The sequence below is a fragment of the Osmerus eperlanus genome, chromosome 6, assembly GCF_963692335.1.
Source record: "Osmerus eperlanus chromosome 6, fOsmEpe2.1, whole genome shotgun sequence".
NCBI lineage: Eukaryota > Metazoa > Chordata > Actinopteri > Osmeriformes > Osmeridae > Osmerus > Osmerus eperlanus.
In genome coordinates, this window is record NC_085023.1 from 15,291,963 (window position 1) to 15,319,905 (window position 27,943).

Sequence of the window (27,943 nt, forward strand, 5' to 3'; positions counted from 1 at the left end):
CTAGCTAGCTAACCTTGAGCAGTGCTAGAACGGTACTGGGTTCTGACATACCAAGGCCTGGTGTGGACTACAGGATGAAGAAACCGAACCGGGTCAATCCCACTGGCCAGGACAACCCAGGATTGGAGATGGAGATGACTGACACTGTAGCCAACATGGTGAGAGTTAAAAACGGGGCCGAAAACCCTAATCAATTCCTATACTTGTATAGTTTTCACACAACATTTGTAGAAATGTAATGCAGGTTATTTGCATGCCATCTACTTGTGTAGCATCTGTGGATTATCACTAACCAGCTGTAACGTGTGTGTGGGTGTGAGTGCAGTCAGTTCGGTCACTGGCCCCTCAGACCTCCAGGACCTCCGTGTCTCAGGCTGTGAGGTCAGCAGCCCAGTGTGCATCGTACACCTGTAGCCGCTGGAAACGAGCTGCACGCCAGTGTATGAGAAAAAAATCTACAGGTACTGGAGCTACCCCCTGACACACACACACTCACCACTGTCCCAATGAACAACCTGTAGTCATGTCGAAGAAGTTCCTTCAGATAACCCAACATAGGATCTGTAGATAACTTTCAAATACACATGCCCATACATGTCTTTCTCATCATTACTGAGTTAGTTTGTCATTATCAACCCCTGCATCTGCCACAGTTGATCTATTTTGTCAGGGCTTTACAATATATAGTACTCTATTGATAGAGTACTATATTTCTGAATAAAGGGGAGTTCTTAGACAGCAAATACAAAGGCTTGGCTTGGGATAAAGATTGTGTGGATGGTGACAAGAGCCAGGACCCTAACAGAAGACTACTGGACCATTTCAGAGTATTGGCTGTCAATGACCAGGACACTGATGAGGTGAGACCTAAGTCACCAGTTAAAAGTTCATACGTGTATAGGAATGTATGTGTTTAAGAGTACTGTGTGTGTCATACATGTATTGTTCCTCTTGCTTTGCGATAGCACCAAAAGCTACTGAAATGTATAATTTACCAGGCTGCTAAATTAAGACCAACATGATTCAGATCTGTGTTTGTGCCCATGTGTGTTTGTGTTCCTAGGTAGACCTTCAGTATCTGGACAGTGTGATCTGTGACGGAGCTGATCCCAACACTGTGGACAGATATGGACAAACTGCCCTGCACGAGGTAGGAATGAAGCCAACCATCTCTAAAATTGCTGTTCATATTGTACATTGGCTTTTGTTGTGGTCCGTGAACATGATCACCTGCTCTGTGTGTGTGTATGTGTAGATTTCGAGGGCCTGGAATGTGGATGTGATGCGTTTCTTCCTCGAGAGAGGGGCTGATATCCAGCATCCTGACTCATATGGGGTCACTCCCCTGCATGTCGCCGCAGCCCTGGACTACGAGGACATGATCTACTTCCTGTTGGAGAGGAAAGGTACATGATCTACTTCCTGTTGGAGAGGAAAGGTACATGATCTACTTCCTGTTGGAGAGGAAAGGTACCGGTGTGTGTGTGTGAGAGCAAGACAGCAAAGTCGGAGAGAGACGGAGGGAGTTTTGCTGACACCAAGCTCAATTTGAAGTGGAACCCCCCCCCCCCTTCCCCCTCTAAGCTGACATAGGGGCCCGAACCACCCAGGACCAACAGACACCGCTGCACTACGCTGCCAAGAACGATGCTGTGGGGGCAATCCGACTGCTGCTGCAGCATGGAGCAGACCTCTGTGCCCGTGACTATAAACAGAGGACAGCTCTACAACTGGCTGCTAACCTAGGTATCTCCAGTAGTTGAGCTCGTAGTAAAGTATGAAAGGTATTGTTGTTATACCCTAACAGATGCACTCATGTACATGATATGGTGTGTATTGTTTACAGAGAACCCCCTTATCTTTATTGTAATCTGAAGGATGAAAATGCTAGAAGTGTATGATATGTATTATATACATATTTGTTTTTATTTATTTGATGTTACGCGTGTGTGCACGTGTGTGTTCAGACCGAAGTGAAGCAGCGAGGACTCTCGTGGAGCTGGGAGCAGATGCTGGTGTGATGGACTCCGACGGACAGCTCTGTATCAGTGCCATGATCGTCCGGATGACCCCAGTGGTGCGTGAGGATTACGATGTGTTCAGAGGACTCCTACCTTTATATCGCTTGATTCATTTGTATGGGTGTTCATTTCTAGAGTTCATTTAGTTTAATACTGTTGCCTGGCTGCCTTGGCTGTTGTTTTTTTGGGCCCCTTATTCTCATCAGGCTAATGTAGCAATGAACCAGTTCCATGTGACGGACCGCATGACCCGCCAGCAATTCTACCACCTCCACCTGCTGGAGCCTGAACCGCCCTGCAAACCGAATCCAACGGCCACAGGATCAACAGGTGCCTTACATTGTCCACACCAGAGCTACAAGTGTGAACACGTCACACACTGACCGTTCTATCCTAACCTTTTTGCATCTTTGTTTTGCTTTCCTTTCAGAGATTGCCACCAGAGAGCCTTCCTCGCCAGTAAGATCGTAGTCATACACACTGAAAGTATCAATGCTTTATGCTAGTCCTCACACATTATGAATGCTGCTTTATGATGGTGACTACATGTCTTGGCCTGATGTGTCCTCTGTCTGTACGGTGGCAGCTGGAGTTTATAGTTCACCAGGGGAAGCTGGACCTGATTATGCACCCTGTGGTTCTAAAGCTCATCGATGTCAAGTGGAAACTTTACGGAAGGTCAGATCTCAGCTTCAGATCCCTGAATGTTTACAGTCCCTCCACTCCAACCCTCCTCCAATGCTCTGGATAAGAGCGTCTGCTAAATTACTAAATGTAAATGTAAATTCAAATTCCCTGTGGGTGTAGGATGTGTACATTTACTTCAGATTAGGCAGGCAAGACCTGGCTGAGAGAGCAAAACAGAAAGCCCAAACAGCTGAGACATACATATCTTCAGACACAGACTGTATGGCTCAGTAGTGTTGCTGTTTCTGCAGGTTAGGAGCTTGGATCCTCCTCCTCCTGAATTTCTTCTTCATCGTTGCCTGGACAACCGTGGCCATTTCTGTGTCTGTTACCCATGGGGACCAGACCTACATGTTTCCTGAGGTAAGGAGAAGAAAACGACATTTACATCAAAAAGGAAGTCAGGTGGCTGAGCGGTTAGGGAGTCGGGCTAGTAATCTGAAGGTTACCGGTTCGATTCCCGGCTGTGCCAATGACGTTGTGTCCTTGGGCAAGGCACTTCACCCTGCTTGCCTCGGGGGGAATGTCCCTGTACTTACTGTAAGTCGCTCTGGATAAGAGCGTCTGCTAAATGTAAATGTAAATCTAAGATGTAGTAATACCATCTGTCTTACTCTTTCTCGCCCACACACTTCCCTCTGTAGGACTGGTGGCGTGTGCTAGTGGTGGTGGTGGCGCTGGTGCTGACCATCGAGGAGGTGGGTAGGGAGGTAGTGGAGTTGCTACGCTCCCGAAGGAAGCTGCGGAGGTGGCAGAGGTGGGCTCGACGTCGCATTGAAGAAGACATCCGCTGCATGCACCCAATGTGGCCAGAGGTACACGAGATGACAGCATGTTCACCCGACAACAAATGAAATGTGTGACACAACAACAGAACAGATTCTTCATCGTTTTCGTGTCCCTGTTCCAAAGGAGAAACTTTTCCTCGAAGAGCAGAAGAAATACATACTTAGTATGAAAGCCAACTACTCAAAAGACCTCTGGTACATATTTATATGGCCTGCTTTTTATGAGCCCATTGCATAACCTGAGAAGTGCAAATTACATTGAGTGAAGATTCACAAAGGTGTCTCAATCCTTTTACCAGGAACATATTTGATTGGTTGGTGTACACTCTACTAATCACGGTGTTTGGAATCCACGTGGCAGACATCTTCCTGGTGTCTGACACTCTGAGAGCCGTCAGCCTCCGTCTCTTCGCTGTGGTCATCATTTTCCTCTGGCTCCGACTAATGAAGCATGTGAGAGCGTTCAGGTAACTCCCCCACTTCAGAGGACCTCCATCTTAACACCTGGTGGCTGCTTTAGTTTGCCGCAGCAGGATGGGCTTTGAAGAGGGCTTCTCAGGCATGATCGGAGCACCTGGCTGGTGTACCAGGTAGGCTGTGAGGGGACTAAACCCATTCTCAGGTTCCTCGAAAAACACCTAAATAATAGACTGCCCCAGGTGCCCCCCACCTGCTCGGTAACTTACATTTCCATGCCAACAGCAGGCATGTGTAAGGTAACCATGGCAACAAGGGAAGTGGAGCTGCTAGACCCCCAATATGGTCATTCAGACCCTCAAGTAAAAGAAAAAAAAGGATTACAGTTTCACAATTGCATGACATATACCAACATAATTATACCGCACAACCTAGTCTTAATGTCGAGTAGTAGATTCCACAGTTCTGAAATCACCGGATAATGATCGCTTCTACCTTGTGTCTGTGCTCATGCAGGGTGATGGGGCCTTTCATCGTCATGCTGGGCAAGATTGTGGGGGATGTGCTCCGTTTTCTCTTCCTCTACGCAGAGATCTTCATCCCTTACGCCTGCGCCTTCTGGATCATCTTTGGAGGTACGAGGGACAACATCAGCAAGATGTGCCATGTACAAAACCGACTTCACATATACCATAGAGTTATTACACACCTTACTTGGTTGATAAACCTGTTCACCCATCCACCCAACTGCTCACTTAGAATGACTTCAGCATAGTGGAGCATTATGTGTGAGATTGTGTGGTCTCCTCTCTCTGCCCAGGCCTTGCATCGGTGCCCAGTATGAAAACAGTGCCCCAGCTCCTGTACAGCCTCTATCGCATCACCCTTGTGGATGAGTATGAGTTTGATGCCATGGTGCAGGTAGACTCCATCATGGCCCACCTCCTCTGTGGCACCTTCCTGGCCTTGTCCTCCATCTTATGTGTCAACTTGATGATTGCCCTGCTGTCAGACACCTTTCAAAGGTTTGAGGGTGTTTCCACCATGGATGCTTCACCATTCTGAGCAGTCTTGAACCAGTCTTTGTATATCTGAGTATAGTAGATGAATCTGCTACTCCTCATTTATGACTGTGTTTCTCTATTTGTTTGTGTGTGTGTGTACACGTGGGTTTGTATCAGGGTGTATGACAATGCACTGGCCAATGCTGTGATGCAGCAAGCAGCTATCATCTTGCAAGTAGAGGAGTCTATGCCCCACCTCCGTCGTTTCTATGACAACCAGCACATCCACCGGCACTGTGCTCCTCTGGGGGAGTTCTACGACGATGACATCAGCACCGACCCAGGACAACATGAGGAGATGAAGACTCTCACTGCTAAAATCAAGGTCACACAGTTGGGTCAATTGTCCTGCATTGAATCTCAGCCTGTGTGGTTTAGAGGTATGGGTGGTGTATTTGTAACCGTATTCCTGGAATATTCCTCCCTGCTACAGGAAACCCTGGATGAGTATATTAACATCCAAAAGAATGCCAATACCGTAGATCAAGGAAAGCCTAATGAAGATGGCAGAGACTCAAGGTAAGACCAACTTCCACATGCGACCACACAGTATCGTGGGGGCTGTAGTCTTTTTCATCACTGCCAACCACACACCACACAGACTAGTCATCCTCTGTGTCCTCCAGAGGGAGGCGCTCTCCATCCCCTATTGATGCACAAGGGGAACAGCTCCACACACTGCAGAGGCTCCAGACCCAGCAGAACCAGGACCTCAGTGCCCTCAGGGCTGACATGAAGGAGCTGCAGACCCTAATCCAGCTTCTGGTCCAGTCCAAGTCCAGCTCATGTCAGTATTTTAGGTTACTGGGACTATTGACAATGTGGTTTACTCAGTCCGACACACAGTTAAACAACTAATCCAAGCAACAACAAGAAATGCTACAAACCAAACATCAAATCAAAGAAAAACATTTTTGTAAACAAGTGGCACAGCTCTCATTCCGAGAGTAATATTCATTGAATGTAGTGGGTGGTGAAATGTTCACATGTGATGACTGTGTCAACTGCTCTTGTCTGCAGGTGAGAGTTGTGGTTCAAAGGAACAATGCAGAGATTGTGTTGGATCCGAAACAGCAAAGGAAGTTAAGGACTAATCACAGAGGTATTGACCTACAATAAATACAAATGTATGATTGTCTGTCAATTGCAAAATTGAGACCAAATTAAAACAACTGGGGAGAAAAATTTTAATTTATTTTTGCCCCACCTTCTTGTTCTCTGTATGCCTCCAGTCCTTCAGAAGATCAACAGTTTGAAGACTCCTCAGTGCAAAATACCACAGGACCAATGCATAAGGATAAGACCGTTTAACATCTTTCAGTTTGACCCCTATTTATAGTGTTTTATCGTGGGATTATACCATTTACTACACAACTCTATGATGTGTAGAATACCTGTCAGAACTAAATAAATGATTTGTCCTTTTACTGTTATCCTATATTATAGCAAAACAATCAAATAGTATGTCTTTGATGAATTCAAAGTATCCAATATCTCATAATCTCATGACTGTGTCATGATTGTGTCGTGTAAATAAAAAATGTGAAGCACGTTTTTCGTAAATTACGTCATTTGAATACCATATGTAGCCTACTTGAAACGTCAGTGTAGTAAGTATAGGTCTATAATATCAGCATTTTGTGAAAAATATACAGACGTATCAATTGGATTTCATTCTGATTACTTAAATTCTAAAATTATCAAAAAATAATTTGCCATTCACTGGAGATCAAGAAAACTTCTAGTTCTGTAATGGAATTTTTTTTTGGTCCAAGTTCGCACAACCACCTGCCTGTTTTCCATGAGTCAGCTGAAAAGTTTCCTCTCCTCACTCTCTTCGCACAAACGGCTGATTTCCGTTTCCTCAACTGAGCAAGTACAGCAGTAGATGGATTGAAGATGGCGGCGGCCGAATCTGATCGTGAAGTACCGTCTGCACTCTGTCCAAAATTCGTCAATTTTTCTGCCAAGGATACAGCTTCGGTAGGCGACAGTTCGTTTAATTTGATGTTCTTTATGCATTTTAACTTGTCTGAAAGAAAGGGTTGCTTAGAGTCTACCAGTGACATACATTTTTATGCTGTCATGTTTTTCTCCGTCTCGACTTGTTTTTCAGCGATGCGATGCCCCCCAGCTAGCTAGCACAGCTTACAGAAAAGGCTAACTGCAAACCCGTCAACATCTGACAATGTTTGCCTTTTGAATTTAGACATTTATGGAACAAATTATGGGGGGTGATACACTTTTATATTTGGTATGTTGTTAGACTAGCAAGGCTAGATTACCGTGTCAACGTTTTCAATATTGAAAGCTAGCTAACTGCTAGATACATTTTCTGTTCTGACTAAAATAGCAAACGGTTGCTACAGTACAGTAGCTAGCTCTAGTGTAAAACAACCCAACTGCCCTGTACACTACCATCAACCTCCTTTTTTGCCCACCACCTCAGAAAGAGCCATTAACGATGCTTTATTAACAGCGTCTCGACCATTTATAAAGTGTTATTAGTGATTTTATGTATGAAAAAACACCTGTCAACTGCTTAAGTGAGTTGAGTGTCATAGCTAACATTTGCAACAAAAAAGATGCAGGCATGGCCAGCCAGTTTGTGATAGATACGTTATCCCAAATGAAAAATAAAATATATCTGTGGTATTAACCATATTTTACAAAAACAATTACTAATGTTAAGTCCATGGAGGCAACTTGTTCGGCAAGTAACCTGTTGGAAACGGCACTGTTTTTGTAAAAGTACCTGTAAAAGAGTAATAATGTTGTTATTCCTTTAACAGCATTTGTTGTCTTAGTTCACCACAGGAATAGAAGTAGCCTAAATGTACACGTCAATTGTCAATGGTGAGAATGTTTTAGTGGGTCACTAAACTTCGACTACTCCAGTATTAGCCTATTTCTTCTGCAACCTGTGGCACACGCTATATAGTACCTTACGAAATGTTGATTGCCTTACTGCTTTTTAGTTCACTGTCTGACCCGTTTGTAGAATATGACCAAGTAGGCTGATTATGTAAATATGTTCCTTTTAAATGAAAGCTGTGACATAAGTCAATTAATGTTTAGCCTACAATTCTGGCTCAACAAGTGGTCTCCGTAAACTCCATATTCCATTTCATGTGCCCATGGACATTGAATAACACGGACAAACAATACTTAAACAATGATCTGGGATTCTTTTTACCCTGACAATGAGATGGCATAGAGCTATCATTAATTCAAAGGAAACTAGTTGATTCACAGACATATGAAGACACAGGCATAACATCATTCCTAGCAGAAGCTTAGTGCTTTTTTTTGTACTAACTTATATTGTAAAAACTACTGACTAATGACCTGCCACAAACTCCAAAATGTCACTTTCCTAACTAAGTAAAATGGCTGGCCAAGTTCTTCTCTTATAGCATCTGTGTTCTGCTACATTTCTAATTTCGATATGACTCTGAAATATGCTATTGTTTTATCCCAAAGGCGCACTGTCACAGCACAGTGCTAGAGGGGTTTGGTTTAAACTGAACTGCCTTTTAATAATAGTAATAGGGTTCATCGTTGTTTTGTAGCACCTTGGGTCATAGCCTGAGGCTATATACATGGCACTGGTTGAGGTAAATCATTATGGTGCAGAGTGCCGGCTGGCTGGTGGCACCGCACCATGTCTGGCTCTGAAGCGCAGTAGTAATTTGACACCAGTGCAGTGCCGTGCACTCACTGAGAGCTGCATCGAAGGTGTGTGTTTTCGTGTTTGAGAGTGTGAGCACAGGAGCATGCTGTTAATTAGGCCTTCTCACCAGTGTGACAGGATCCTCCTCAGCCACGAGAGATCCCCCCCCACAGAATTTCTCATCCAGCAGTTTGTTTATGCAGCATGTTACCGCTGTTCCTTAGGTTGTGAGGCTGATCCTAGCCCCTGCCTCCTCTGGGTTTACAGGCCTCTGTAGCCAGGCCTGTGACAGTGACAGACATGCAGCAAATCCCCAGGCTCTCTTCACATTGTCAGCCTATGTTAATCAGCTAGAGCTCAATGAGCTTCATAAGAGAATGACAGCTTATACACCATTTAGGTTATCCCTAACCTATCAACTATTGATATGTTAAGGGGTTGATTATAAATAAAAGCTGTGTAGGATATGGATCTAACATACATTGGTTTTTATGTTATTATGATTATTATTATAGGTGTACTTGATAAATTAATCAAATAAAACATTAAGTGGAAAATTGGTTTTGTATTAAGCCGCAAGCCTAATTCATTTTCTCATTGAATAACAAAGGGTAGCCCCTGGCAACCCACCTTGCTCATGCCTGTTTTCCCTCTACCTCCAGAAATGGCTCCAAGTGTCAGACCTGCCCAAGGAGGTATACCAGCACATGGCCCTCTATGTGCCCCAAATCTACTGCCTGGGCCCCAATCTGAACCCCCAGAGAGAGGACCTGCGGGCCCAGCTGCTCCTGCAGGCTCCCTTGGAGTGGTACCTGTGTGGGGAGGACCCCTCCACAGGCCTGGCCAAGCTGCAGCAGAGCAACCAGCCCTCACAGCTCTGCGGACATGTCTTCAAAGTGGGCGAGCCCACCTACTCATGCAGGTAAGCAGGCAGTATGCTGACACATGATTCCCAGTGTAGGGATGGTCTTATAATCGACTACCAAGCTATGTCCAGTGAATATCAGAATCCCTAGCATGAATCCCTAGCATATACACTAGAGCTAGACACTAGAGCTAAAATTGTCAAGATAGTCACTTCCTAACCCAGATGTTTAGGTTTATTACAAACAGCAGAACTTTTAAGAATGCACACAGGTACAATTTCTAACTTAGTAGCCCGGTGAACTGGGTCACGTTGTTAAGTCCTAGAGGCAACATTAAGCCCTGACGGGTAACAGTGTCTGGAGCTTGAGCACAAGTTAGGGTCACTTCCTGCTCTCACTTGATCAGCTTGACATCACTGACCTGGAAACCCCACTAGTTGGTCCTTGCACACACCTTGATGTAATACGATTCAGTTGCTATCAGTGCAATATATTTAGGATATTAACTGCACATTTTATGATTTTTTGTTGTTTTAGTTTTTTTACACAGGGCAGGATAACCGTGTGTGTATTTCCTGAAACATGATCAAACTGTTTCCACGGGAGTCCGTTTTCTGTGGCCGTGCTCTCACTGACCTCTTTGTCTCTGCAGGGAGTGTGCCGCTGACCCCACATGTGTGCTGTGTATGCAGTGCTTCCTGGGCAGTGTGCACAAAGAACACCGCTACAGGGTAAGCACAGTAGCCCCACACTTTGGGAGAATTTCCCAGCATTTGTCTTCCATAAACTGGTGTGTCTTTGGAGGCAGAGCGACTCGGTCCAGTTGTACTGAGCAGTGATGAGCGGTGCTATTGTGTGAGAGGGGTCACCCAGTGTCTGGACTCCCAGAGGCTTCTGCTCTGAATCCAGGCTGGGGATCAGGGCTAATCCCATTTGGGGCTGGCTGACTTGGCTGCTCTGCTGACATGCAGAAGCCAGTGAGCAGTCCTGTCTGTCCAGGACTCAGTCCCCCTCTGGGCTAAGGCTCTCCAGGGGCTCATGGACACACACACACAAACACACACATGAGCCCTACGTGTGTGTGTGTGAATATTCTCAACAATTAGAATCGTCTGGTTCAGAGCACTCAATTTTGTGTCGTCTGGTCTCGAGAGGCCGTCATCGAGGATTGGGTTGGTAGTGGCAGTCCCATTTGTGTTGGGGTTTGATGTGTGTGTGTGTGTGTGTGTCAAAGTAGCTTCTAATTTCAGAGATCTCAAAATCAACACACTGTTCATTCCAGAGGACTAGATGCGAGTGCGTACATCTGTAACGGAAGCGGGTGCTCTTGGAGTGTGTGTGTGTGTGTGTGTGTGTGTGTCCGTGCTACCTCATCCCTCACCACTTGTCCTCCTTCTCCCTTCAGATGACTACCTCTGGGGGAGGGGGCTTCTGCGACTGTGGAGACACGGAGGCCTGGAAGAAGGGCCCTTACTGTCACAAACACGAGCCCAACATCAGCGACGCCTCTCAGGAGGTCCGAGCCCCACACACACACACACACACACACACCGTGTCACACACACACACCGTGTCACACACACACACCGTGTCACACACACACACCGTGTCACACACACACACCGTGTCACACACACACACCTGTCACACACACACCTGTCACACACACACCGTGTCACACACACTAGTCCTTCACTGCTCCTTCCACGCCAGTCGCCGTCACACAACCTGCACTTCACCCAGAGAGGTGTGCAACAGTACGAGGGACATTATTATTATTATATGTAACAGGGACATTATTAAGACAACATGGGATGCAGTATTGTATCTGACACGGCCTCACTCTTGACTTGACATCCTGTACATATGGTTACCACACAATAAGCACGACGCGCAGCCAGTCATGTTAAATGACGTTCCTACCTGGAGCAGCTGATCCGTGTCCAAGGCCCCTGACCCTGTGGCTGTGTGTGATTCAGGACCCGCTGGCCCACATGTCCGCCGACATGATCGCCCGCTGCTACAACGTCTTCTCCATCATCCTGAAGTACGCCGTGGACATGCTCACCTGGGACAAGGAGGACGAGCTGCCCGAGGGCCTGGAGCCTCCGTACGTACACACACACACACACACAAGCCAATTCACTTACACGCACACGCATGGATTCCCACTTTGGATCCTTGGCTCCATAAGCAAGCCCCCCAGGCCCATTCGATGCGTGTCTTTCCCCCCCAGAGATCGAGGTGACACCTACTACTGCATGCTCTTCAACGATGAGGTGCACACGTACGAACAGGTCATCTACACCCTGCAGAAGGCGGTCAACTGCACCCAGAAAGAGGCCGTCAGTTTCGCCACCACGGTGGACAGGGACGTGAGTGACCTTCGATTCGTTTTTTCCCCTATAGGCTTTGGTTCTCAGTACCGGAACACACTGATATACTGTGCCAAGGCGATAAACCTGACTCCTGTATCACCTGTTCTACAGGGACGTAAATCAGTGCGCTATGGGGACATCCAATACTGCGAGCAGGCCAAGTCAGTCATAGTGGTAAGAACTCCTCTTCTGACAAACCTTATTTGACTCTAATGAGCTCTGGGAGGGGTAATATGCGGTCGTCTTGATGAATGGTCTGTGTCTGTGTGCGTGTGGGCGCAGAGGAACACCAGTCGTCAGTCCAAGCCTCTGCGGGTGCAGGTCATGCACTCCTCAGTGGTGGCTCACCAGTGCTTCGCTCTCAAGGCCCTGGCCTGGCTGGGACACGTCATAGGATACTCAGGTCAGACTCCCATCCAGCCAGGAGTCCATCTGACATCTGGATCAGCCACTGCTCTCTGCAAGACACCTGCTGGCTTGTGTATAGTAAGTGTGTGTGTGTGTGCAGATGCCCTGCGGAGGATCTTGTGCCAGGTGGGTCTGCAGAGAGGGCTGGAGGGGGAGAACTCGTCGCTCGTGGACACCCTCATGCTCTGTGACTCCAAGATGTGGAAAGGTGAGAAGGAGGGCCAGGGAATCCCAGAAGTCAACACTTAACCCTTGTGCTGCCTTCGGGTCACATGACCCAAAGGTTCATAACGAACCATCGTTGTGTTTACCCAATTTTACCCAATACAAAAACAAATAAAAATAATTTTCTTTTAACCTTCGCAATGTGGGTGGTCTGAGACAGCCCAACGGTTAAAATAAAATGCTTCAGTTTGGTTTTGTATGCGATAAAGTTGGCGCAATACGACGGTGGGTCACAATGACTGATGGGTCAGAATGACCCGAAGATAACACAAGGGTTAACACATTTGCATGCCAAATTAGTTTCATTTCAAAGTGAATACGGTTCCCAATAGGATTGCATCTATGTATTTAACAGTATTCAAATGGAACGAGCCCGAATGTTTTCCTGAGCCCATACAGCTGTAAAAAGGTCTGATATGAACCCCCTCCCCGTTCTGAATTCCATTCATGCCTCCCTTCCAGGAGCCAGGAATGTCTACCACCAGCTCTTCATGAGCAGCCTTCTCATGGACCTCAAATACAAGAAGCTGTTTGCCATCCAGTTTGCAAAAGTAAGACCTCCCTTCCTCCCCTGCTCTCTGTCCCGGGAGCCTGGGTTCCCTGTGAAGGGCTAGCCGGCCCTCTCACAGCGGTGCGAACAGCCACACATTCTCCCACCAGAGCAGGACTGGAGGTGCTAATGTCAACCCTCTTATCCAGCCGGGCCCCCTAACGAGGAACAAAACTTGTTGACGTTACTTGCGCTGGGGGGCAGCAGGACGCCACGGCTGCCCACTCCTGGATGGCAGCTGTACTCTGTGTACTGGTTTCTATGTGTGTGGTGCATATTCGGTATTGTTGGTTTAAGTCTGTGTTGAACTGCTGACTGATCTGACCGGTTTGATTAAACCAGCTGATGTGGTTTAAGTGCACACACTACGCACACAGGCACATAGCCATGAACACACCCACCCACACTTAAGTAGTTGGGCTGGCGAGGGCAGCACAGTCTCCCAGGCCTAGCAGAGAGACAGACATCTGGTCTGCTCTCAACCTGACCGCTGCCTGGCCACACCCATAGACTCTGCCACGCGCACAAACACACATTTGACCAACACACTTACCTGAGCCAAACAACCATAGAGAAAATATATATAGACTGTCCTGATCACTGGACAATGATGCATTATAGCTGGGCTCCATTCCAGAAGATCAGCTCTTTATGTTCAAATTTTGACAAATGTTTATTGAAACTCATGATGATAAATTAATATGTATGTACGTATGTGTGTGTGTTCAGTAGTCCACAGGGGTTTTCTGTGGTCCTGTGTCTATGCTCTTAAGAGCGGGGGGGTCTGAGGTCAAAGGGCTTCCACAAGGGGAAGTAGGATGAAGTTGGCCCTAGGCACTGATCCAAAATCAGGGGGGGGGGGGGGGGGGGTTGTGTAAAGGGCGGCCCACGGCCTTTGACCTGGAGGTGAATCTCCCTCCTCCCCCTTGTTGTCGTTTAGAATTACCGGCGCCTCCAGACAGATTTTATGGAGGATGACCACGAGCGTGTAGTGTCAGTGACCTCTCTGTCAGTTCAGCTCTTCACCGTCCCCACCATGGTGAGTAACCCCCCCCCCCTCCGCCCGTATACACCTCCCACACACACACCTCTCTTCTTCTTTTGTCTCCTCCTTCCCCCCCCTCCCCCCACCCGCCACCGGTAGAATTATGAACGCTTGCAGAGCGACTATGTGAAAGATGACCACGACAGGGAGTTCTCGGTCACTGACCTCTCCGTGCAAATGTTCACTGTGCCCTCCCTGGTGAGTATGGGCGGGAGGGGGAGGGGGGGGGGCACTGGGAAATGCATGCTGAGAAAACACCTGGATTTGAGTGTAGAGAGTAAGTCATGTCTCCTCCGAGAGAAAGCGGTCATGACGAGGGGACAATGTCCTGAGAGTAATGCCATCATGACCGGTTCAGAGGGGTCTTCCTGTTGTGAGAACTGCTTGATCTTCACCGCTGATGAAAAATACATGTAAAAAACACAAAAGCTGCATGAGGTCCGTTCTCTCAACCATCCATCCATTTAATTTGACGTTGTAAATGTATTGTAGATAATGAATACATTTGTGTGGTAGATTGCAGTCAAATGTCTGTGAAGTGTCAGTAGTTTTTACCTGTCGTGTAATGTCATTAGATGGTGTGCTGTGAGTGTATTTAGATAATACAAACACAAACAAACATCTACACAAGTAGGAATTTACCGATATCAGATTAAGGCAGGTAGATTTGACTACATGGGTGATTGGATATCTGCCAGCTGAGCATCAATACATTCCTTATGGGGAGGACTCTGCATCAGAGCGTGCACCATCTCCCCCTGACGTCCAGTCTCTCACCCTGCAGGCGCGCATGCTGATCACCGAGGAGGACCTGATGACCACCATCATCAGGACGTTCGTGGACCACCTGCGCCACCGAGACCTGCAGGGCCGCTTCCAGTTCGAGCGCTACACGGCCCAGCAGGCATTCAAATTCAGGCGCGTCCAGAGCCTCATCGGAGACCTCAAGTAAGATCCCAGGGCAGGCAGTCCTGAGGACCAGGGCAGGCAGTCCTGAGGACCAGGGCAGGGAGTCCTGAGGGCCAGGGCAGGGAGTCCTGAGGGCCAGGGCAGGGAGTCCTGAGGATTAGGGCAGGGAGTCCTGAGGACCAGGGCAGGGAGTCCTGAGGACCAGGGCAGGGAGTCCTGAGGGCCAGGGCAGGGAGTCCTGAGGGCCAGGGCAGAGAGTCCTGAGGATTAGGGCAGGGAGTCCTGAGGACCAGGGCAGAGAGTCCTGAGGACCAGGGCAGGGAGTCCTGAGGACCAGGGCAGGCAGTCCTGAGCAGGGTAGAGAGGCTGGCCTAGTGCACACACTGTGTGACAGACCTCGCGCCTCAGTACCAGAGTTAATGAAGGCGTTCTGGAATGTGAGGAGGGAGTGTGAATGTGTGACAGCTCATGTGAGCTTGTTATTGTCAAGGTTGTTGTTTTTGTCATTAGCACTGTGTTGACAGATGAGCGTGTTTAGTCAGAGAGTGTAAAGTAGAGTCAAAACGTGTGTGTGTGTGTGTGTGTCCAGATACGTCCTGATCAGTCGGCCTAATGAGTGGAGCGACCAGCTCAGGGAGAAGTTCCTGGAGGGCCTGGACACCTTCCTGGAGCTGCTCAAGTGCATGCAGGTACATTTACATTTAGTCATTTAGCAGACGCTCTTATCCAGAGCGACTTACAGTAAGTACAGGGACATTCCCCCTGAGGCAAGTAGGGTGAAGTGCCTTGCCCAAGGACACAACTTCATTTGGCACGGCCGGGAATCGAACCGGTAACCTTCAGATTACTAGCCCGACTCCCTTACCGCTCAGCCGCCTGACTCCCACCCCCTCCCCACACCACCCCCTCCCCACACCACCCCCTCCCCACCCCTCCACCTCCCATCTCTGGCATGGGGTCATGCTGCTCCTGCTTCTGCTGTGTCGGGGGGCTGATGGTGTGTGTGTGTGTCAGGGCATGGACCCTGTGGTGAGGCAGGTGGGCCAGCACATAGAGATGGAGCCAGAGTGGGAGGCGGCTTTCACCCTGCAGATGAAGCTCACCCACATCATCTCCATGATGCAGGAGTGGTGCGCCACAGACGTGAGTCCCACTCAGACACCCCCTCAGGGACACGCTTAGTACTCCCTTTCTCACACACACACACACACAAATCCAGTCTCCTCATCTTCCTCCTTCTCCAGACACACACACATCCTTTTGTCTGCCTCCGTCGCGCACACGTCCATCTCACCTGTGTCGTTTCTGCCGCTTGTGTGTGTTCGTCTGCCGGTTCTCTCTCCCCCCCCCCCCAGGAGCGTGTGCTGATTGACGCCTATAAAATGTGCCTGGCAGCCCTCACCCACTGCCACAGCGGCTTCACAGACGGGGAGCAGCCCATCACACTGAGCATGTCGGGCCACTCGGTCGACACCATCCGCTACTGTGTCTCCCAGGAGAAAGTCAGCATCCACCTCCCAGTGTCCCGCATCCTGGCCGGTAGGACACCCCCCCCCCCCCCCCTTACTGGACAGCACCTTCCACCAACCACCACAACGTGGACGACTCCCGCTTTGAATGCACGTTGTATCTAATGGGTCATAGAAGCTTGAGATCTCTCCTGGTTTGTTGTTTTTCAGGTCTCCATGTTCTCCTCAGTAAATCGGAGGTGGCCTACAGATTCCCTGAGCTGTTGCCCCTGGTGAGCGCCACTCCGTATCCCGACAGCGTTCTCTCCTCTGCCCCCTGTTCCCTCTGTTCTAATGTGTTCTCCCCCCCCCCTCCTCAGAGTGAACTGAGCCCCCCCATGCTGATAGAACACCCCCTCCGCTGCCTGGTCCTCTGTGCCCAAGTGCACGCTGGGATGTGGAGGAGAAACGGCTTCTCGTTGGTCAACCAGGTGAGACCCAGTCCTGCCATTCCCAACTGCCTCCCAGCCAACATCCTCACACCATGTGCTAGCATGGTGTTAGCTAGCTGATTTTGTATGTGTAGAATACCCCCCTCTCTAACAGTCGTGTCTCTCTCTGTGGGCAGATCTACTACTACCACAACGTGAAGTGCAGAGTGGAGATGTTCGACAAGGACCTCACCATGCTGCAGGTACGACCCAGACAGCGAGCCTAGCGTCCCCCTCTGTGCCGGCTGTGTTGTGGAGAGCCCTAGAGCCTAGCGTCCCCCTCTGTGCCGGCTGTGTTGTGGAGAGCCCTAGAGCCTAGCGTCCCCCTCTGTGCCGGCTGTGTTGTGGAGAGCCCTAGAGCCTAGCGTCCCCCTCTGTGCCGGCTGTGTTGTGGAGAGCCCTAGAGCCTAGCGTCCCCCTCTGTGCCGGCTGTGTTGTGGAGAGCCCTAGAGCCTAGCGTCCCCCTCTGTGCCGGCTGTGTTGTGGAGAGCCCTAGAGCCTAGCGTCCCCCTCTGTGCCGGCTGTGTTGTGGAGAGCCCCTCCTCACTGTGTTTGTACCCTGCCGTCTCCTCCCCAGGCTGGGGCCTCCATGATGGACCCCAACCACTTCCTGATGATCGTGCTGAGCCGCTTCGAGCTCTACCACATCTTCAGCTCGGCCGAGTGCAGGAAGAGATACAACCGAGAGAACGCCAACAAGGTCCGCTCTCTCTGCTACGTGTGTGTGTGTGCGTGCGTGCTCGGTACTGTCCGACATGTATGCCTCTGGTCCAGCTGAACTGAGTGTGTGTGTGTGTGTGTCCTAGGATGTGATCCAGCAGAACAACACACTCATAGAGGAGATGCTGCACCTCATCATGATGGTTGTGGGTGAGTGAGGCCCGGTTCTGTACCTGCCTACGGTCCACGATGGCGGCCGTGCTGGTGGTGAGGGCGTGGGCTGACCCAGAGCTGTGTTCCCTCTGTGACAGGGGAGCGCTTCGTGGCCGGCATCGGCCAGGTGGAGTCATGTGACGAGATCAAGAGGGAGATCATCCACCAGTTGTGCATCAGACCCATGGCCCACAGTGAACTGGTCAAAGCCCTCCCGGAGAACGTGAGTCTCTCTCTTTCTGTCCTCTGCTCTCTCCTTCTATCCCCTTGTCTTTCTCCTCCCTCTCTCTCTCTCTTCCCTCCCTTCTCTCTGTGTAACCACACCCGGTCAGGCTGTCCAACTGAATATTTCACATCCCATATCTGGGAAAACAGATTGTTGCCAAACAATGTTTAACCAGTGACATAAGCTGTTGTGGCATCTGGTTTCACCTCCCTTGTTTCCCACAATCCACAAACCATCTGGACCTCTGGGTGGAGGACACTTCCTGCTCCCATTGGATGGCTGCTCTCCATCTGTGGCACCAGACTGACACCTAGTGGGCGGCTGTGGCACCACAGGCCCACGCTCCCATTTAGAAACTAACTCGTTCCTTCTCTCTGTCGTCCCCCTCTCCTAGGAGAACAAGGAAACCGGCATGGAGAGAGTGATTGACTCGGTGGCTTCGTTCAAGTAAGTGCCCCCTCTCGCTGTCCGTAGCCCCTTGACCCTTCATGACCAGCGGGGCGTGTCATGTGTTCACCATGGCGACGTGTGCTGTGCCCGCCCACAGGAAGCCCGGCGTGACGGGCAGGGGACTCTACGAGCTCCGGCCGGAGTGCGCCAAGCAGTTCAACCTGTACTTCTACCACTACTCCCGCGCCGACCAGTCTAAGGTATGCTGAGGGTGGGGGTGTGAGGACAGGGTGGGGGGTGTGAGGACAGGGTGGGGGGTGTGAGGCCAGGGTGGGGGGTGTGAGGACAGGGTGGGGGGTGTGAGGACAGGGTGGGGGGTGTGAGGACAGGGTGGGGGTGTGAGACAGGGTGGGGGTGTGAGGACAGGGTGGGGGTGTGAGGACAGGGTGGGGGTGTGAGGACAGGGTGGGGGTGTGAGGACAGGGTGGGGGGTGTGAGGCCAGGGTGGGGGGTGTGAGGCCAGGGTGGGGGGTGTGAGGACAGGGTGGGGGGTGTGAGGCCAGGGTGGGGGGTGTGAGGCCAGGGTGGGGGGTGTGAGGACAGGGTGGGGGGTGTGAGGCCAGGGTGGGGGGTGTGAGGCCAGGGTGGGGGGTGTGAGGCCAGGGTGGGGGGTGTGAGGCCAGGGTGGGGGGTGTGAGGCCAGGGTGGGGGGTGTGAGGACAGGGTGGGGGGTGTGAGGACAGGGTGGGGGTGTGCTAAACACGCTGTGTTCTCTGTCACAGGCAGAGGAAGCGCAGAGGAAGCTGAAGAGACAGAATGGAGAGGATACGGGTAAGAGCCACGCCTCACCACTGGTCCCGTTCCATCTGGATCGGTTGTTTGTTTCACCTGCCATCCCTGTATCATCATCACTGTCTGGACGTGTGTGTGTGTGTGTGTGTTGCAGCCCTGCCTCCTCCGGTGCTGCCTCCCTTCTGCCCGCTGCTGGCCAGCCTGGTGAACGTGCTGCAGTGTGACGTGCTGCTGAGCATGCTGGGAGCCGTGCTGCAGTGGGCCGTGGAGCCCAGCGGGGGGCACTGGTCCGAGTCCATGCTGCAGAGGGTGAGGGGCCCGCTGGACGCTCTGTGTGCGTGTGTGTCTGTGTGACAGTAGGCACAGCTAACTGTGTCCCCTGCCCACCAGGTGCTCCACCTGATCGGCATGGCGCTGCTGGAGGAGCAGCAGCAGCTGGAGAACAGCAGCGAAGACCACGACGTCACCTTCCACTTCACCCTGAAGATCTCCCGTGAGTCCTCTCGTCTTCACACTCGCCTTCCTCTCCCTTCAAACTCGTCTCCACGAGTCGTTCTCTTACTGGCAGCCCAGTTGTCTGTGTGTGTGTGTGTGTATAACTGGTGCTCCGCCCCTCCTCCTCTGCCCCAGGCCCAGCGGAAGCCCCCAGTAACACGGCCAGTATCCTGGCCCTGCTAGAGACCCTCCAGAACTCCCCCCACTTGGAGGTCCACAAAGACATGATCCGCTGGATCCTGAAGGTGAGCACCCCCCCCTCCCCCCCCCCTCTCCCTCCATCTACCCACAACAGGCTTACACTGGGCTTTCTGTTCATGTCGTGACCACTGGGTGGCAGCATAGGACCTTTTTATCACGCTGCGCTCGTGACGAAAATACTAGGCGCCGAAGATGCTGTTTTGAGGTGTTTTCTAGTCCTAATGCATCTACAATATTCCGTCCCCCTGAACAGACGGTGGCCGTTATCAAGACGATGAAGGAGAGGACCGTGGCTGCGCCGGTCACAACCAGCGGGGAACGTTCACAGGAGGAGGTGATACTCACACACACACACACACACACACGTTTCCACTACCATACTAGCAGCTAAAGGCAGCAGCATCACAACCGTGATTTGAACGCGTGTCCAAGGCGTCATTGTGTTACCGCTCCCCTCCCAGCTGGTCCCGGACAAAGACAAGGCGGAGCGCAAGAGGAAGGCAGAGCTGGCCCGCCTGCGCCGGGAGAAGATCATGGCCCAGATGTCTGAGATGCAGAGACACTTCATCGACGAGAACAAGGAGCTGTTCCAGCAGAGCCTGGAGGAGCTGGAGGCCTCCAGCTCCACATCCATGGAGCACAGGTACTCTGGAGTACACACACTACCAGACAAGCCATCGCTCACACACACACACATTATCCTACTCACCACACCGCTAGAAGCAGGCCGTCACAGAGCAGCGTTGAACAGCAAGGTCCCCCCCCCCCCGGTGTCTGACCCGTGCCCTGCCCCCCCTCCAGCCCCACCACGCCGGACGCGGCGCTGCTGTGCGTGGGCCCGCGGCGCTCCCGGCCCCTGGAGAAGCGGCAGGTGGTCACCTGCATCCTGTGCCAGGAGGAGCAGGAGATCCGAGCGGACGGCAAGGCCATGGTGCTGGCCGCCTTCGTCCAGCGCTCCACCGTCATGTCCAAGAACCGCAAGAGGCCGCCGCACGACCCCGGTGAGACGCGGGGGGTGGGCTCGGTCTGGCCTGGCGTTGGCCCGCCCTTCTTTTGACACGCTGAGCGTAAATGTTGTAGCCAGGTGCGTGCGGAGCTTTCAGTGTGCCGAGCGGGTCAGGAGGTCCCCGTAGCTTCTCTGCCTGCTGGGATGGTACCATCCAGGGTAGGTCTGTTCCGTCTGACCCCCGGGCCTCTTGTGTTTCCCCCCCCCCCCCCCCCCCCCCCCAGACCGCTACGACCCCCTCTTCATGCACCCGGACCTGTCGTTTGGCACCCACACGGGCAGCTGTGGCCACATCATGCACTCTCACTGCTGGCAGAGGTGAGTCAGACCCCCCCCCCCCCACCAACCACACCACTGACCCCCCCCCCCCCCCCTACATGGTTCCCTGTGCAGCGACTCAGCGTGGAGCTGTAACCCGTGTGCGCGCGCGTGTGTGCAGGTACTTTGAGGCGGTGCAGGCCAAGGAGCAGCGCCGGCAGCAGCGGCTGCGGGTGCACACCAGCTACGATGTGGAGAACGGCGAGTTCCTGTGTCCGCTGTGCGAGTGCCTCAGCAACACGGTCATCCCCCTGCTGCCCCGCCGCGCCAAGACCTCCAGCAGGTGCTGCTCGGGGCGCGGAGCTCGCGCGCACACACACACACACACACAATGTGGCTCACACTATATAGCTCACACGCGCTGCACTGCAAACGCTGTGCTCCAAAGACCCACACGCCCACGTGCCTGGGTACTGCGCGTCCTCCATCCACGCTAGACACGAAAACACCCGCCGCCGCCGCCGCCACCGCACGCCCCAGCCTGAGGGGTGTCCGGTGTGTTGACCTGTGGACCCCCTCCTCTCTCCTCCCTCAGCTTTGAGCAGCCTGGTCTGGAGCTGTGGATGAAGAGCACCGGTCAGCAGGTCCGAGCCCTGCACTCGGCCCACAGGAAACTCAACCCAACCAGTGAGTATGCAGCCACACCTGGGGACCAATGACCTGACCGACCCTGCAATTAGATTTCACTTTATTTTATATGGTATATCAAAACAAGTGAGTGCATGCGGTAAATATAAAATAAATCAGGACGATGTAACGTAGATAGGATGTGTGCAGCACCATTACAAGTACACAGCCCTTTAGCCAGTAGTACAAAAGGCTATTTGGATTTAATGTAGGATATCATCCAACATGTGTGTGTGTGTGTGTGTGTGTGTGTGTGTGTGTGTGTGTGTGTGTGTGTGTGTGTGTGTGTGTGTAGGCACTGAGGAGATGGAGGAGACCAAACCAGAGGACGAGATCCCTCCACCGGACGGCTTCGCCGTGGACCACACTCCCACGTAAGTGACCCACCACGCCCCCCTCCGGCGACACGCCCGCCCTCCGACCTCACCACCAGCCTGGGGGTCCTCACCGCCCCCCCCCTCTCCCCCCAGGAACCCCTACTCCAGCACCATCAGGGAGATGCTGACCACGTTCGGCACGGCGACCTACAAAGTTGGCCTGAAGGTGCACCCCAACGAGCAGGACGCCCGCGTGCCCATCGTGTGCTGGGGCAGCTGTGCCTACACCATCCAGTCTATAGGTCAGTGCCCTCACCCTCTCCGCCGCCACGGTCACGCCCGCCCTTCTCCCACGCCGCCGTGGGGCTCTGCGCCGTGAGCAGGCTTCTCACGGCTCCTTGTTCCCCTTACAGAGAGACTGTTGGTGGACGAGGACAAGCCTCTGTTTGGAAGTTTACCTTGCAGACAGGTGGGGTCTCTTTACATGTTATGCACTTCACGCGGCCCTAATGCGAATGAAGCCAGTTGAGGTTTTCGGTGAGAGGCTTATGTGTGTGTGTGTGTGTGTGTGTGTGTGTGGGTGTGCAGGATGACTGTCTGAGTTCTCTGGCCAGGTTTGGCTCGGCGTGTTGGATAGCGACGAGTCTACCGACCGTACAGGCCCACTTTATCAGACTTCTAGCAGGTAACACTCCACTGGAGACTAGCTACTAGGCTACTGCTAACCACCCCATGATCTGTGTTCTCACTCTACCTAGTTGTTAGAATCCCCTGCTACACTGACTGTGTGTGTGTGTGTGTGTGTGTATGCAGCGCTGGTTCCAGACCCTCAGGAGAAGGCTCCATGTATCCTGGACATAGACATGTTCCACCTGCTGGTGAGGGAGAACACCTTCAGCGGCAGCCAAAGCAAACACATATGATGCCATAACCAATCAGAATACAATCTGGTCTCCTGTTGGCTCCTTCTCTCACCTCTCTCCTCCTCCTCCTCTCTCCGGTCCAGGTGAGCCTGGTGCTGTCCTACCAGGCGGTGCACTGCCAGGACTCGTCAGGGCTGAGCATGGACGCAGCCCAGCTCCACTTCCTCCACCTGGTCACGGTGGGCCACCTGGTCCAGATCCTCCTCACCTCAGGCCCAGGTTTGACCCTCCACCCTGGCTGCTAGAGCAGAGTAGTGGCCCTCCACCCTGGCTGCTAGAGCAGAGTAGTGGCCCTCCACCCTGGCTGCTAGAGCAGAGTAGTGGCCCTCCACCCTGGCTGCTAGAGCAGAGTAGTGGCCCTCCACCCTGGCTGCTAGAGCAGAGTAGTGGCCCTCCACCTTAGCTTGTCCTCTTCTGGAGCTCATGACTTCATGCTTGGAGGAGATGACCCTCCGGGATCCCCCGAGCGGGATCGGGGAACGTCAGGTGGGATGTTGGGTGTCTGAACTCTTGTGTGACTCCACAGTGGAGGCGGCCATGGACCAGGAGAGTGGAGGAGCGGAGAGGGAGGAAGAGGAGGCCATCTGCCGGCTCTACAACACAATCAGAACACACCTGGGGAGGTCAGTCTACACACACACACACACGCACACACACACATGGGTCCCAATCCTGTGTGCCATGCTGCCCTACGATGTGTCATTGTAACAGTCATCTGTGTGTGTGTGTGTGTGTGTGGGGGACAGTTCTCTACCTGAGCTGACCTCAGGGTGGCACCTGTGGCGCTGTGTAAAGGCTGGCATCCTGCCCTACCTGAGAGCAGCTGCCCTCTTCTTCCACCACCTCAACGGAGCCCCCACCCCGCCTGAGCTGCACGGTAGGACTCACACACACACACTCACGCACACCCACGCTCCCAGTCGGTTATGGACAGAAGTGGATCCTTCCGGATGCTGACGTAGCTGTGCTGTTTCAGCGTTAGGGTCCGGGCAGTGGGAGGTGCTGTGTGGGTACCTCAACCTGCCAACCAACCTGTTGCAGCTCTACTGCAGTTACCAGGAGCTGCTGGAGCCTCTGCTCAAGGGGTGAGACACACACACACATAATCCTCCCCCACACACACACACACATTTATTCTTGCCTCTTCCCAACGGTTGACCTCCTGCTGGTGTTCCTCCTGTCCTCCAGGTGGTGCTCTCACCCAGACATGAGGCAGACTCTCCAGGGAGGCGGCTCTCTCGTCAGGTCAGTGCTGCACGAGTATAAGAACCATAGATATATATAAACACTAGATGTCTCGTCCACGTTGCCGGACAACGGAGTCGAACGTCCGCACGTGGCGGCCATCTTGCTACAGTCAACTCGCTCACCCATAACATTGTGTTTATGCTACATGTACTTTTTAAATGACCATAACTTTCTAAATTTTCAACCGATTTTGAAACGGTTTGGTTTGTTATCGACGTCAGAGATGTCGGTATGCCACTGCATACTTATGAATAATTATGTTATTTAAAAAAAATAGAATAGAAGTATGCAGTGGCATAACGACATCTCTGACGTCGATAACAAACCAAACCGTTTCAAAATCGGTTGAAAATTTAGAAAGTTATGGTCATTTAAAAAGTACATGTAGCATCAACACAATGTTATGGGTGAGCGAGTTGACTGTAGCAAGATGGCCGCCACGTGCGGACGTTCTAGACTCCGCCGTAAGACATCTAGTGTTTATATATATCTATGATAAGCACTGCCTGCTGGAGTGGAGTGATTAGGTCCAGATTATTGAAAACTGAACAGACTGTTAGTTGTTAAAGTCCTTTGTGTGTGCGTGTGCAGTTTTCCCAGAGAATCGAATCGCCTCATAGACCTTCCAGATGACTACAGCGCCCTCATAAACCAAGCCTCCAGCTTTACGTGAGCGTCCTAAAGTCCACCTCCTCACCGTCACAGAAGACGGGCCGAACACGCCCATCAGAGCCCAGCTTCTCCACAGACGACCTCCTGACACGCTGTCCCCTCTCTCTCTCTCTCTCTCTCTCTCTCTCTCTCTCTCTCTCTCTCTCTCTCTCTCTCTCTCTCTCTCTCTCTCTCTCTCTCTCTGACGCCCAGGTGCCCCAAGTCCGGGGGGGACAAGTCTCGTGCGCCCACCCTCTGCCTGGTGTGTGGCACCATGCTGTGTTCCCAGAGCTACTGCTGCCAGACGGAGCTGGAAGGGGACGACGTGGGAGCCTGCACCGCGCACACCTTCGTCTGCGGGGCCGGCCTGGGCCTCTTCCTCAGGTACTGAGGGGAGGAGAGCGTGGGCGGGGTGGGTGGGCTTTCTTTGGTTTGTTGATTGACCCGGGTGCAGTGCATGTTGGGGGCGAACACGAGCACAGTCAGGGCCCCCCGAACCTCTAATCCCGACCTCTCGAGATGATGCCTTTCGATTGGCCGACATGCTTTCCTGCTCCTGTTGTGTAGGGTGAGGGAGAGCCAGGTTCTCTTCCTGGCTGGTAAAACAAAGGGCTGCTTCTACGCTCCGCCATACCTGGACGACTATGGGGAGACGGACCAGGGCCTCCGGTGAGACGCACGCTTTATTTGGGTTCTATCCATCCTCCATCGCTAACCTGTGTGTAGGTTATGAATCTGCTGTCGTCATCTCATCATGATGGGCCTAGCTGGAAAAGGGTCACTCATGCATTGTTTAAGCCCTTAATGTGTGTGTGTGTGTGTGTGTGTGTGTGTTCAGGCGGGGGAACCCCCTGCATCTGTGCCGGGAGCGCTACCGCAAGATCCAGAAGCTGTGGCGGCAGCACAGTGTCACAGAGGAGATCGGCCACGCCCAGGAGGCCAACCAGACCCTGGTGGGCATCGACTGGCAGCACCTGTGATGTCAGCCTCCGCACCAGAGGTCACGCGCGTCTCCAGAACTCAGGCACGCCGGGGGGGGGGGGGGTCTGCACATGGGGGAGAGCAGTTGTCATGGCAACATTGCTTCACCTCTCTCCTGCCTCCTCTCCCTTCCTCTGTCCTTCAAGTCAGAGTGGATGAATGCATGTAGGTTTTTCTTTTTCATTTTGCCTATATCTTTGGGAAAGAATGTGCTCTTTTCTTTGTAATTTAAGAATTTAAAGGAGAATATATATGTATATGTGTGTATATATATACACACATATACATAAAGCATATAGCAACATTGCAGCATCGGGTCACCACGGATCGCTGGGTGGGACACAGTCACTTAACAATGACTTCTAGTAATGCTTTTTTCATTCTGCTCATCAAAAATGTGATTAAATTATTTCTGAGGTAGATGGCTGAAGAATTTGATTATTTACGTTGGGATTTGCTTTGCTACTAAACGCTTTGTGTTTGTTCTGAGCGAGCACAAATGTAACCCCTCGCATGGCAGGCAGTGAGTCATCAGGATCGCAGGCCGTTCCATTTCAATTGGAAGTCCAAATCCTGTCCCACCAGTCGAAAGGAGAAATCCCCCTTGTAAATGAATGTATGTTTCGGTGATTAACCTGATATTTGGATTTTCTGCTTTTATTGAAATGGAATTTTTTTCTGTGTCGGTGGCCCTGCTGAGATGTAAACAGACTTCTGTCTGATAGTACACCACAGTACTCACGGAGCCTCCTTCTCAAAACAGACTTCTGTCTGATAGTACACCACAGTACTCACGGAGCCTCCTTCTCAAAATGGACTTCTGTCTGATAGTACACCACAGTACTCACGGAGCCTCCTCCTCAAAATGGACTTCCAAAAACACAGCACTCAAAGAATCCAAGCCAGCGCTGGGAGAGCACAGACACGTGTGGCTGTGTTTGCGTGTTCAACTCCTGCGTGCCTGTGCGTCTAAGTGTGGGAATCGTAACGGGTGTGTGTCGGAACGTGGTAGTGTTGCTTCAAGTTTTGTACGTTTGCGTGTCTTGAATGTATTCAGACTAATCTTGTCCGTTTTTCCTTTTTGTAACACTATTTAAGTGATCCCTTAACTTACAGACAAGCCTTTTATTTGCAAGGCTATCCTCCCATGTTTGGTAAATGTGTGTGTGGTTGGTTGGAGAGCCATGTGATGTAGTTTACTTTATATCTGACGTTGATGTTGTGTTTTGATGGGGTGCGTTTGTTTTTGGCAATTCTTTTTGTATTGACACTTTTTTTTGAAGTTGCGCAGAAGCCTTTTTTTTCTGTACCAGAACTGAGAGATTTCTCCCTTTACCCCTACTCTCTTTTTATATGAACTGTGAAGTTTATATCAGACGCGGGGCCAAGTTCCTTTCCTGACCCTCCCCCTCAAGTTGTCTCAGGCTGTAGCCAGACGACAGACAAGCAGAAAGCTGTGCATTACAGGTGGACTGATCCAGGTCCAGGTATCGTCCACCAAGCTTGGTAACTGAACAAGATGATTTTTCGCAGGCACTTTAGAGACTCACACACACACACACACTTCTCAGAAGTCGGGTGTTACTCTCCGCTGGCGTATTGACAAGGGGTCCCAAGCCTTCCATCAGTCCTTTGGCATGCACTGATGCTCACATCCATCAACAAGCTCCCAATATCAAGGCTGCATTGCTATTATCACGTCAGACACAGACTTGTTAATATGTGAATTCTTGTATAAATAAGTACATTGTACTATATTGTAAAACCAATAATAAAATAAAACGGAAAAGTAAAAAGTGTTTTTGTAACTTTTTCGGTAAACGTTTCCCCCTTTTGTATGTTTTAAAGCCTAATTGTGCTTCCTTTGTTCTGCATGACCTTGAGAGGGCTTTGTGTGTGCTGCTTAATATCAATATCTAAGTGTT

The 27,943-nt window shown here is 51.3% G+C and overlaps 2 protein-coding genes across 3 annotated transcripts; both read left to right on the forward strand.

Annotated features, from left to right (window-relative positions):
- Positions 1-74: 74 nt before the first annotated feature.
- Positions 75-6,537, forward strand: si:ch73-193i2.2 (transient receptor potential channel pyrexia). Its single transcript, XM_062464524.1, has 21 exons — positions 75-158; positions 326-461; positions 724-860; positions 1,064-1,150; positions 1,256-1,406; positions 1,585-1,746; positions 1,968-2,077; positions 2,228-2,351; positions 2,452-2,480; positions 2,608-2,699; positions 2,960-3,071; positions 3,353-3,523; positions 3,621-3,691; positions 3,796-3,963; positions 4,430-4,548; positions 4,734-4,938; positions 5,095-5,302; positions 5,411-5,496; positions 5,604-5,764; positions 5,998-6,079; positions 6,210-6,537. Exons 1-20 carry the CDS (start codon positions 75-77, stop codon positions 6,069-6,071), a joined length of 2,487 nt encoding a protein of 828 aa, XP_062320508.1. The 3' UTR covers positions 6,072-6,079; positions 6,210-6,537.
- Positions 6,538-6,801: 264 nt separating this feature from the next.
- On the forward strand, positions 6,802-27,716 carry ubr2 (ubiquitin protein ligase E3 component n-recognin 2). 2 transcript variants are annotated; one of them, XM_062463838.1, is made up of 47 exons: positions 6,802-6,960; positions 9,313-9,572; positions 10,169-10,247; positions 10,922-11,032; positions 11,496-11,626; positions 11,753-11,891; positions 12,006-12,068; positions 12,177-12,297; positions 12,403-12,510; positions 12,990-13,078; positions 14,018-14,116; positions 14,907-15,070; positions 15,621-15,720; positions 16,046-16,174; positions 16,387-16,570; positions 16,711-16,772; positions 16,860-16,970; positions 17,108-17,173; positions 17,548-17,670; positions 17,777-17,840; positions 17,942-18,066; positions 18,464-18,516; positions 18,617-18,719; positions 19,242-19,290; positions 19,406-19,560; positions 19,642-19,744; positions 19,882-19,991; positions 20,201-20,281; positions 20,409-20,590; positions 20,749-20,948; positions 21,178-21,271; positions 21,393-21,554; positions 21,807-21,898; positions 22,194-22,272; positions 22,369-22,517; positions 22,629-22,684; positions 22,804-22,900; positions 23,029-23,093; positions 23,222-23,357; positions 23,665-23,761; positions 23,885-24,015; positions 24,115-24,223; positions 24,327-24,383; positions 24,978-25,055; positions 25,251-25,421; positions 25,605-25,706; positions 25,876-27,716. In XM_062463838.1, the coding sequence occupies exons 1-47, from the start codon at positions 6,877-6,879 to the stop codon at positions 26,015-26,017; spliced, it is 5,265 nt and encodes a 1,754-aa protein (XP_062319822.1). In that variant the 5' UTR covers positions 6,802-6,876; the 3' UTR covers positions 26,018-27,716. The 2 variants fall into 2 exon arrangements, with proteins under 2 accessions (XP_062319822.1, XP_062319821.1); XM_062463837.1 differs by lacking the exon at positions 14,018-14,116 and adding an exon at positions 14,222-14,320.
- The last annotated feature ends 227 nt before the right edge of the window (positions 27,717-27,943 follow it).